The sequence below is a fragment of the Mustela nigripes genome, chromosome 18, assembly GCF_022355385.1.
Source record: "Mustela nigripes isolate SB6536 chromosome 18, MUSNIG.SB6536, whole genome shotgun sequence".
Classification (NCBI taxonomy): domain Eukaryota; kingdom Metazoa; phylum Chordata; class Mammalia; order Carnivora; family Mustelidae; genus Mustela; species Mustela nigripes.
Window position 1 is genome coordinate 23,088,380 of NC_081574.1, and position 11,516 is coordinate 23,099,895.

Sequence of the window (11,516 nt, forward strand, 5' to 3'; positions counted from 1 at the left end):
TTTAACCTGGTAGTCTCAAAAATTAAATTAGTAATGATTATATACAAAAGGTTTCATCATAAGTTTTATATTAATATTCTGATGTGCAAATAAAATGAGGTTACATAAATGTCTGTTACATGAAGTGAAGTATAACTACATGTTTTTCTTAGATACGCTGTTTTAATCCATTCTTTTGAAGCAAAAAAATTAGGAACTTCTGGTTTAGACAATTTTTAACATGTAATAAAGTATTCAACTTCAAAATTATTATTCAAGCCTAGAGAATTCGATTTCATCTTTTCAAATGTCTTATTAGTAAAATTTTTAAATGCACCACCTGCCCAGCTGTCCACGAAAAGAAGAGGCTTTATGTCTTTGTTTCGGAGCATGGCCCATACATGGTGTCTCTGCTCTCACAATCCTGCCTGGCTGTGAGTTCTAGTCAGAGTGGATCTGGGCCTTGTCCTCATGCTCTTATTGACCAACCTCCAGCTGAGTGCTGACAACCCAAGAGGGTGCCGTTGTTGGGAACATCACTACATTCCCTAGGACACGGTGAGAAAATCAGGGTTTATGTTTATATATGTGAGCTTCAAAGAGCTGGTGAACACAGTAGCCTTCCAAGAAACAGTTTTCTATGAAAATGACTTTGCATTGTGCTTGCTCTCTCCTTTAGAGATCCGCCTTCTGAAAATGGGACAAGTATCTATGGGGCTGGTGGCTTTATGCCTTATGGCTTTGCAGGAACTTTGGCTGGGGCTGCCACCTGCTTTTATGCCTTTGTGGGATTTGACTGCATTGCAACAACTGGTAAGGGCAGAATCTTGGTTCTATGTAGAGGGAAAGGTGTTCCTTGTTCTAAGGAGTACCCACGGGTAGCAACAGAGGGTCAAGGAAAGAGTGGGATTTGGGTAATGCAGACTGGTCCCAGCTCTAGCTATGACACCTACTGTGTATGATAAAAAGAAACTTCATGAAACTCTGTGAACCTTGGTTTCCATTATTTGGTAACATGCTCATGTTATGAAGGTTACTTAAGATAACAGTACACATTGAAGATTTTTGTAGGCTGTCAAATATCTTATAAATGTTAGTTGTAATTACTGTCCTTAACCTTCAGTCTGGAAGTAATCTCCAGTACTATCACAGTGAGTAACAAATGATGATCGTGCTCATAAATTCTTTCTTCTTTAGTCGGACAAAATAGATTGTGGTCATTCTTTTCTCTTTAACTTGTACAACAAAGTAATCATGCCACACATGCTAAGTACTTCTTCTGGGTTCATATTACTGTACTGCCTTATCATTGGCCATTTTAAGGGCACTTCAAATGTCAAATCTTATTAGAAAGATTCAAGTACTATTTTTGTGTTGAAGCCAGAGTTTGATATGAATTGAAAAAGTTTAGCTTCATATTTATTCTGTGGGCCTTCCTGTTGAAGGGCCCACAGAATGCCATGGCAGTCACTTAATTTCTGTGGACGAAACATTTGCCAAATGAATTAAGACTGCCATACTATCCTGAAATATTTAATAGCACTGGTAGAGCATGTCTTTTCTTTCTAGAAATGGGAAATGGACCTGCATGATTTCTTGCTCTCTCTTTTTGCCTCTGGGGTTCAGAATTTTGTGTAATAGCATCGTGCTCTCAAGAAGACAGACAGCATCATGTACAATGTGTGGAGCAAGCTAAGAAAACAGAAAAGACAAAGGCAGAGGGAAATGATTATGAAGGAGAAGACAACTTCATATTGTATCTATTAATGTTTCGTTAAAGGTGCATATCTATTGTTTATATCTCCTTAGGTGAAGAAGTCCGGAATCCTCAGAAAGCTATTCCTATTGGAATTGTGACTTCTTTGCTTGTTTGCTTTATGGCCTACTTTGGGGTCTCTGCAGCTTTAACCCTTATGATGCCATACTACCTCCTGGACGAGAAAAGCCCTCTGCCGGTAGCGTTTGAATATGTTGGATGGGGCCCCGCCAAATACGTTGTTGCAGCAGGTTCTCTCTGTGCTCTGTCAACAAGGTACATGGCGTTGCCTTTGAACATGGGGCTGTTGGTGACACTGCCAAGCAGTCAGTATTTAAAGAATCGCTTTTATAGGTTTTTAAAGTAATCTTAATCTAAGGAATATATTATGCAACTATGTCTTCTCTGAATAGTTTGACCAGAATAGCTACATACAAATCTTAAGTGATAAAAACTTTTTCACCTATCAAGGTCATTTTTTCAAGGTAATGGTGGTCCAGCTTCGGTAGAAGTGTAGATGGCATCGATACACATGAACACATACACGTACATGTATGTCATGCATATTCATATATGTATGTATTAAAGAGTGGTAGGATACTTATACTAACATGTCTCCCTGCTAGTTGAAGGATTTCTTATAGTACTACAGACAGCCAAGACCTTAGGTGCAGACTTCACATTTTCTGCTGCCTTTTAAAATTACATCGTGTCTATGTGACTGGGAACTATATGCTGTGACATCATTCAGTATAATGTGCTTTTTATTGTGAAACACTGAGGCTTTTTCTCTTGGTACTCATCAGACTGAATTTGGGCTAGAAATAGAAATTACTCTTCTGAAATTAATGGTGGAAGTTCATATAATGTCTGTGTGGAAAGCAAAGAGTCATTGAATCTCAAGTGCTCAGATTTGCAGTAGCTACTTGTTTTAATACTTGAGAATTCATTTCTCAGGTTCCCTGAGCTACTTACATTCCAGATTAACATGTGATCATAAGATATTTCATTCTGGTTTATATCATGGTATCCCATAGGACATTCTTATGAAGAGAAAATTAATCTCTTTGCCTGATGACTAATTTTTTAAAGGGAAAATAGTTTTTTGAAAGTCCAAAGTTGGAAAAAGGAATCTTTTTATATGATTCTCAACCTAGCTTTGATTCTTTTTCAAAGTCTGATTTGTTTTCTATTCAAGATAATAGTAAGCAGCACTTAGAAATATACCCTCATTGGCTTCTCAGCGATCTGCTAGTGTTGAGGTTTATTCTGAGTAATTTCAAGTACTTTCAAAAATCTCAGCTATGAAGACATCATGCCATCATGGTCTTCCAAAGACAGCCGGATAAAGATTTATCCAGGGCCAAGCTCAACCCAGCTTTATCGAAAGATAAAATGAATTTTTAAAATAAAATATTTTACATATTTTTCTCTTAAATGGTTATTTTTTTAATAACTAAGTCATGTATGGAATGGTGCAGCCAGTAAACACACAAGAAAGTTGAAACATCTAATGCAAAGAGCGTTTTCTTAAACTTCGCTGTTCCTGACTTTTAATCGTGGCTACTTCTGTGTACTAAATTTACAGTGAGTTATTTTTTTTTCTTTTTTTTTTAACCCTTCCTTTCTTGATTATCTTATGCTGCTGGGTATTATGACTAATTTGATGGAATATCAAGGCTATCTGAAGCAAAATAATGGTAAAATAAATATGATAAGTTCATAATTATCGAAGTAATGAAGTGACTATACCATGCAATTAAATAACCTAATCTCTAATTTCATGTCAGTTTAGGAATTTTAATTTCTGCATTAAGGCCACTAAAAATGCCTTAATGATACAATTGGGTTTGGTTTTCTTAAGTCTTAATTACTTAGTTTTAATTCAGTAATAATTTGTGGGCTTGCACAAATTACTTGCAGTATTGTTCTTAGTCTATGGTAAATATTGGCAAATATTTTCAAATGTCCAATCATAACACGTTTTAAAAATAACAAGACCTTGTAATCAGAGCTGTGATGCTGAGTTTTATCCAAGTACTTAATTTCTGTTCTGGATGTAATCTTGCATGAATGTGTTTGCCATCCTGCATGTGTTTGCTTTTTATTCAGTCTTCTTGGATCCATTTTCCCAATGCCTCGTGTAATCTATGCTATGGCGGAGGATGGGTTGCTTTTCAAATGTCTAGCTCAAATCAATTCCAAAACGAAGACACCAGTAATTGCTACTTTATCATCGGGTGCGGTGGCAGGTGAGAGAGTTGACTTTTTTTAAGAAAAGGGGGAATGTTTTTTCCATCAAGGATTCTGAAGAGAAATGCCCAAGTTAGGCAGTTTTCTGTTTTTCTTTATATAAAGCTCAAGAACTTGTGTGTGAATGTGTTCCTGTTTTGAATTGTTTTGACATAGGTTTGCATTTTAGTGTGTCCGGTCTTTACCTGTATATACCTGTCTAGGAATACGACTTGCAATAACTCACATGTGGATTATGAATTTTTCTGTTCTAGTCTTCTGGGCTCTATGTTTCCTTTACCCCGAATTCTCTTTGCCATGGCCCGGGATGGTTTACTGTTTAGATTTCTTGGCAGAGTGAGTAAGAGGCAGTCACCAGTTGCTGCCACGTTGACGGCAGGGGTCATTTCTGGTAAGCTTTACAAACACAGGATTCTTCAACATTGGCCTTGAACGTTTTATGCGCATGCATGGACTTATAAAGAGGGTCTGCTTGCTGTGCATGTAAGTTAAAAAAAAAAATCACTGATAAATGAGGTTATGAGCAGTGGGATCTGGTAATCGTGGTGGTGGTCTATGGAAATTCATTCTTAACTGACCCTTGGGGATTTTTTTTTTTTTTTTTTTACTATTTTGTTATTTTAACCTTTTGGGTTTCTAACAAATATGCAGAGGGCTGTAATGGTTCTTGATTGTATTTTTACTCGTTTTTTAATCACGTATAAGAAATGTTGGGGTAACCGATACTTGGCTGTGGTAATCACTGCACATCCCAGACCATCATGGTTCTTTAAGACTTACTAACAACTCTTTCCTCTTAGACTCCATTAGGAATCTATTTTTGCTTTCAGCTATTTTGATACTCAACTCATGTTAAAAAAAAAAAAGAAGAAGAAAGAAAGAAAGAAAAAAGAAAAAAAACACCTCCCAGATGCCCACCTTAGGAGACGTCAGAACATTTTTGTAAAATGCCATTGGCCAGATTCTTATTCCGTGCAGAAATTTTCAAAGAGATTTTATAGACTGAGAGAAAGGCCTTAAAGGTCCTGTTATAGAAAGCAAGAGAGAGACTTCATCATGCTTTATAAAGCTATTTTGGTAGTAAAATTCAAGCCAAGCTGATAACTTGGTTGAGACTCTGGATTTGGATTTGGGAAAAATTACAGAATGCCAATGCTTAATTGTGTACGAAATGGTATTTTCGTCAGAGTCAGAAAGTATTTGCCTAAACAACTTCACTTTGTAAATGTTTTCCAATCAGTCGGGCACTTAATTAGACATACATTGGAAGGTCAGTTCCCTTTTTTTCTTAGGGCTTAGATTTCTGACCCCATGAAATGAAGGTTGCACTAGATGATCTAAAGCCCGTTTTCTTATTAAATGGTGGATTATGCTTTTCAGAAGAGTTTATAAATCTTGACAAAGGATCACACATTTTATTTATTCCATAAAAATGTTTATTTTTTTGGCAGTGAAATCTTGCCCAGTAATACTCTGTTTCATATTCAGAACTTTAAAAAAAAAATGTATCCTTCTTTCTTCCGGAAAAGTTTTATTTGGCAGCCTAATATATTGACAGTAATAACTAAAGGAAGATAATTGTAGCAGAAGGCTTTTTTTTTTTTTTTGACATTCTGAAATACTATATTTTTGTTATTTGTACTCCTTTGCCTTACTTTGCTCATTTTTAGCTTAGATCAGAGAGCTTGTCTGGATAATTAATCATTTTATTCTGTCTTGGCCACTTATTTTTCTATTTGTGATTCTTACAAAACGTATTGAAATTTTAATAAGCTAATGTATAAGTATACTAGCAACAGAAGGTTTTCAAAGTAAGGCATGAGGTGTATTTAAAGAAACCATGTGATACTATAGAAGGAGCACGGGGAACTGGGAACAGATTGAGTTTACTGTAACTCTGCTGTCCCCTTTGAGTTGTTGCCATGCTAAGTTAGCCTGTCTATAGAATGAGGAGCATAATTTTATCAGGTCAACCTATGTGAAATTGCTGGTTTCGGGGTCAAAACCAGTCAAATTGTGGCCATTGCATTTGGTTAAACCTATATCATTTCCTCGGTCTCAGAGGATTATTGGATCAAAGATAAATTGAGGTCAGAGAGATGTAAAGCTTGCTAAGAAATGTCCGGAACAGCATGTGAATGGAATGTGGTGTTTCTACTTAGGATGATGGGGACAACTGTGTGGTCAAATCAGGTCATCACTATTTGATGTTTCAACGGAGAAAAAAATTGCTCAGTGCAAGTTCACTCTTCAACTGGAAAAGTATATTTTGCCTCAGAACATTACTAAGATTTGAGTGTGAGACATCGATTCATCTCTCAAATCTAGTCAGTCTTCTCCGAGTGTGGAGTTCTAACCAGCATACAATTTCACCTCTATCAGAAACACAATTTAACTGGAAATTACATTGTTTTGTATGTGACATAACTCAAAGCAGGGATGGAAGTTGAAAGGATTATGTAACATCTATAGTGAAAGATCCTCTGTGAATTGTTCAATGCTTGTTTTAGAACAAGTTAGCCAATATCTCTGAGCCATGTTTTTCTTTTGAAACATCAAAAGAGAGAATTCTGTCATAGAATATTTTCACTCTTTGTCAGGCCAATATTTTTTAAGTAATCAAAGTAGAATGTGTTTTATCCTTGATAGATGGCTGAGGGTTTTTGAAGTTTTACTAGCAGTTTATATGATCCAAGGATCATCTTTTTAACTGTGAGAAATATATTTCCTATAGTTTGTTTGATTTATCATGGATACTGGAACTGTAACATGCCAGTCGTCCCTGACTTAGAACTTATCAGCTATATGGAGATTTATCATAGGCCTTTTTTTTTTTTCCTTTTTGTAACCCTTCTGTTCTTTTCCCAATAGCTGTGATGGCATTTCTCTTTGACCTGAAGGCACTTGTGGACATGATGTCTATTGGCACGCTTCTGGCCTACTCTCTGGTTGCCGCATGTGTTCTCATCCTCAGGTGAGTGTCCTCGTTGTGTCCAATGGTGTGCGTCATGTGGGGCCCAGGGAATAAAGAAAATTAAGACTCATCATCTTTGTTTTTAAGGAGCTAGCGGTCTCACAGAAGTGAGAGGCCATGGACAGAAAAACACCAGTATAAGCTATAATAAAGGTACTTGGTCCTTAGTAAAGAATTAAACACAATTGATAATTAAAAATAAGTTGGCTTAATCTATATGAACAGCAAGTTCTTACAATGTATAAAAACACTTTAAAATATTATCATTTTTGTCCCACTATCTCAACTGCTAAAATTTTATAATGAAGATTTTACACAGTGAGATACATGCAGATACGTATGTATAAAGGATATTTATGAAAAGGTGATTTATCATAGTGAAAAAATTGAGCAAACCTGAATATTAATAGCAGAATAACTAAACACAGTGGACTCTTTTTCTTAATTATACTTAATTATATAGAGAAAAGTATGTGATTCAGTAAAGTTGTATGCAGCATCTGAATTTATTTAAATTTAACGTAAATTTGCATGGAGAAGTCACCGAGATGTATCTTGAGTCTTATGTGCATCAAGATACACATCTATGCACTTATGCCTGGCTGAAATTGTACAAAAATGCTGGCAGTGATTAACGCTGGGTTGGAGTATTGGGGGTGGTTTTGATTTTCTTCTGTATACTTTGTGTATTTTTTTTTTCTCAGTGAGCCTATTTCTTCTTTAGACTGAGGACAGATGTTACTTTTAAGTTTAAGTAAAGGCTGCTCAGAGGGAAAGAGAGCACACTGAAGGGACAGGCAGATCCTAGGAGGTGAGGCGGGCTGATACCCACACGGGCTGGAGAAGAGGCTACATTGATGAAGGGACATGGCAGGTGGCAGAACGGAGTTCGTCAGGGTTACACTGAAGGACTGAGAGGGGAACTGGAGGGACATGAGGCCTGAGAGGCAGACTGCCCAAGACAGCAGAACAGCATCCTGAAGCCTGAACGTCATTCTATAGCTGCTGACTAAGCAGACTTTCTGTGCTGTTTTCTGGAACTGCAGTTCCTTTGGACACAGATATTGCCAGGCTAATCCTCCTCTAGTCACAGTTGCCTCGGGTGAAAAGGTCACTCCCTTCCACATCGAATGTGTAACTCTGCAGTTAAATGCCTGTCGAGGGAGATCTGGGCTGAGCGGGTATCTCGCGGAGCAGGCTTGCCGCCTGGCTGAGGCCGCTCTGGTGCAGGACCCTGTCGGGTGTCTCCCTTCAAGTTTTCTTGTTTGCTTCCTTTGGGCCAAGTGTCTGTTTGAGAATAAAGACTGAGATGTTTGTTTGTTCATTTGGGGCCAGGTACCAGCCCGGCTTATCTTATGAGCAGCCCAAATACTGTCCTGAGAAAGCAGCTCTGGGGTCATGTGGCAAGGCTGCCTCCAAGAGCGAGTCGCCGGTCACCATGCTGCAGGGGCCGGGCCTCAGCCTGCGCCTCCTCATCAGCCCATCGGCTCTGCCTACACAGCAGTCGTCGTCTCTCGTGAGCTTTCTGGTGGGATTTCTTGGTGAGTCCTCTGCGCTGTGTCCACTGGGAAGGGCCCCGGGTGTGCGTCGGGGGAGCAGGTACGATGTGAGAGCACAAGAGGTCTTACCTGGCCCTCGCCTCTGTTGGCCACTGCCTTGAGTCCTGAAATCTCCACCTGATGGGTCGCTAGGAGTGGAGACCCTGTATTAGCAGGATACATGGGTCCTGCCACTGAAGAAGAAAAGAAGAAGTTCCCTGAGGTACGAGTGGTAGCTGTACGGAGCGGGTCCCTTTCAGGGGCTGTTGGGGGCTCCTTGTGTACAAGTTTCTGGCCAGGAAGACCTGTCAGTAAGGAGACTGGGAGGCAATACAGAACAACTTGTTTGCTCACAGACAGTTATACAGTTATATAATCAGTCATATTTTCAGTTCACTGAGCACCATCAACATGCTAAGAACTCTGCAGGACACTTGGGATGGGAAGAAAGATGGTCCTTGCTCTCACTGGGCTTTGAGGAACAGACTCTTGATGGCAAGCTACGGAAAGTAGAGGCTTCTCTGGAGCACAGAGGAGGAACCCCAAATGCAGACATGATGGTCAGGAATATGGTGGGTGGGTGGTGATGTCACCTTCTGAAAGAGGGAAAGCAGACCCAGATTATTGATTATTTGTTTGCATGAACAGTGTCTACAAGAGCAGAAAACGGACTGGCCATTTCCCGTTTGAAAAAAGGGACATCTCCACCCCTGAAAGTATCACATTCAATCCATGGGCTACAGTCAGAGACTGTAGCCAAGGAGGAGCCCGATGACACCCATGCAGAAAAAGCAGGATGCTAGTGCTGAGGGGGGAGGAGACAGTCACGAGTTAGCAAGCGGTGGTTCTGGAATGGGTGAAAAGAGCCATTTTCTCCCATAACGAAAGTGAAGAATTGTAGTATTTGCCAAAAAAAGCTATGGAAAGAGCTCAATATCTTATCATAAGAGACTGCTTGAACTTGGGGAATCTGAGTGGAATGTGTGTGCTGATTTTGTGTCCCCGACATATCGCTTTTGCAGCATTTCTTGTTTTGGGCCTGAGTATCTTGACCACGTATGGAGTCCAAGCTATTGCCCGGCTAGAAGCATGGAGCGTTGCTCTTCTTGTCCTGTTTCTTGTTCTCTGCATCGCCATTGTGCTCACCATTTGGAGGCAGCCCCAGAATCAGCAAAAAGTAGCCTTCATGGTATGAATCGTGAACATTAGGGATCCTCAGTATTATCTCATGTGTTAGTTTCGTAAGTTGTTCTAAAAGGGGTGGGGGGGTGAAGACACTTCTGAGGAAGTTATCCATTTGTCTTAAGGATTCTCTGTATGTGGCTTTTCAAAAACTCTAATATGCCCCTTTCACGTTATTAACTATAACGGTAAACACATTCCTTGTCAAGTGGTCTGTGGTATCGAAGAATAAGTAGCATGTTTTATTATAGAAATTCAGTCCTCTCTCAGGAAGATTATTAACCCCTAAAAGCCCTTCTGCTATAAATATCCTGTCAGATTTTTTTTTAAGATTTTATTTATTTATTTGACAGAAAGAGAGATCACACATAGGCAGAGAGGAGAGACAGGCAGAGAGAGAGGGGGAAGCAGGATCCCTGCCGAGCAGAGAGCCCGCTGCTGGACTTGATCCCAGGACCTGAGACCATGACATGGGCCGAAGGCAGAGGCTCAACCCACTGAGCCACCCAGCCGCCCCAATATCCTGTCAGATTTGAATAGAAGCAGGTTTGGACCTGAAGAGAGCTTTCTGGAAGGATCCCCGCCCCCCCTTCTCAGATGCCATGTATATCCAGACTTCCAGAGGCACACCCTGTTGATATCTGAACAAAACCAGTGAACCCCAAACGAAACCAAACCCTACCAACTGACTGTGTCTTGGTCATGATGCCGGTGTTAGTGGACAGGAGAAATCACCTGTTGCTTTGGGCCGCACTTAAGTAGTGTTAACTGTGATGCTCCCATCAGTAGACTTGACAAGAAGGGTTTTTTTTCTTCAGGCTGTCCTTTGTGTAAGAATATAAACTTACCGACCCAGGGTGAAAGTATCCATGTCAAATTTGTCATCACCATGTTGGAACAGTTTGGAGAATGTGCTTTCCAAATCTGAGTATATTGAAGAGGGTGTTTTTCCCACTTAGGTTCCGTTCTTACCATTCTTGCCAGCCTTCAGCATTCTGGTGAACATCTACCTGATGGTCCAGCTGAGCACAGACACTTGGATCAGATTTAGCATTTGGATGGCACTCGGTAGGTCCTTTAATGTTGTAGCTTTCTGAACCGTGGTTCTGTCTTCCCGATTTCTTGCTCTGTGATTAGAGAAGTGCATCCTCTCCCCCTTCTTGGAAATAAAGGGTTTTTGTCAGTTTCTTCGTTTCCCAAATTTTAGATTATCTGACTCCTTTTCTAAATGTGATACTTGTCCTGAAGCAGCAGAGCCACCTACCAGTAGGGCCACAGTGAGAGAAAGAGAGAATTAGTGTAACCCGTGTGGAATGATGACCTGTGAACGAGTGCTTCTCTAAATGTGATACTTTTTTTTTAGATTAAATTCTCCCAGTAACCCTGTAGAAGAACCTTGTAGATTCCATTTTCTCCAACTTAATGGGTGAGAAATAAAACACCCAAAAGGCAAAGGATAAAATTCGTGGATGGCAGTATAGAACTCTGATTCCAAATTCAGTTCTTTCCGGTGTCCCAGTGGATTTTGAAGACATTTTGAAAGAGCTGATAGCCAAAATTTCTTTTGTTATCTAAATTTCTTATTATTTGAACCTTGGGATTTAGCATTAAATAAGATGAGCGAGCTTATTTATATTTCTACCACATGGTTTTTTTGTTATGATTCCTTTCCCATGTGAAAATTGAGTTGGAAAATGAGAGTTTACATTCGATGTAACACACTGATCACTTGTCTTAAAAATGTGAGCAGACATGTCTGTAAGGTGAAGCAGGGAGAGATGAGTCCTAAGTCTACATTGGTTTGGGCCACTTTGGGAGTTGAAGAGTGTGCGTT

The 11,516-nt window shown here is 39.6% G+C and overlaps 1 protein-coding gene across 2 annotated transcripts in view; it reads left to right on the plus strand.

Annotated features, from left to right (window-relative positions):
* The window catches only part of SLC7A2 (solute carrier family 7 member 2), a 68,678-nt gene that overhangs the window by 50,562 nt on the left and 6,600 nt on the right, over positions 1-11,516 (plus strand). The window contains exons 5-11 of one of the 2 annotated variants that reach the window (XM_059384505.1): positions 659-792; positions 1,789-2,011; positions 3,848-3,987; positions 6,860-6,962; positions 8,298-8,503; positions 9,523-9,689; positions 10,642-10,750. In XM_059384505.1, the coding sequence (XP_059240488.1) occupies positions 659-792; positions 1,789-2,011; positions 3,848-3,987; positions 6,860-6,962; positions 8,298-8,503; positions 9,523-9,689; positions 10,642-10,750 (1,082 nt within the window). Of the gene's footprint in view, positions 1-658; positions 793-1,788; positions 2,012-3,847; positions 3,988-4,242; positions 4,380-6,859; positions 6,963-8,297; positions 8,504-9,522; positions 9,690-10,641; positions 10,751-11,516 lie in introns of both variants that reach the window. The other variant, XM_059384506.1, reaches the window with a different exon arrangement.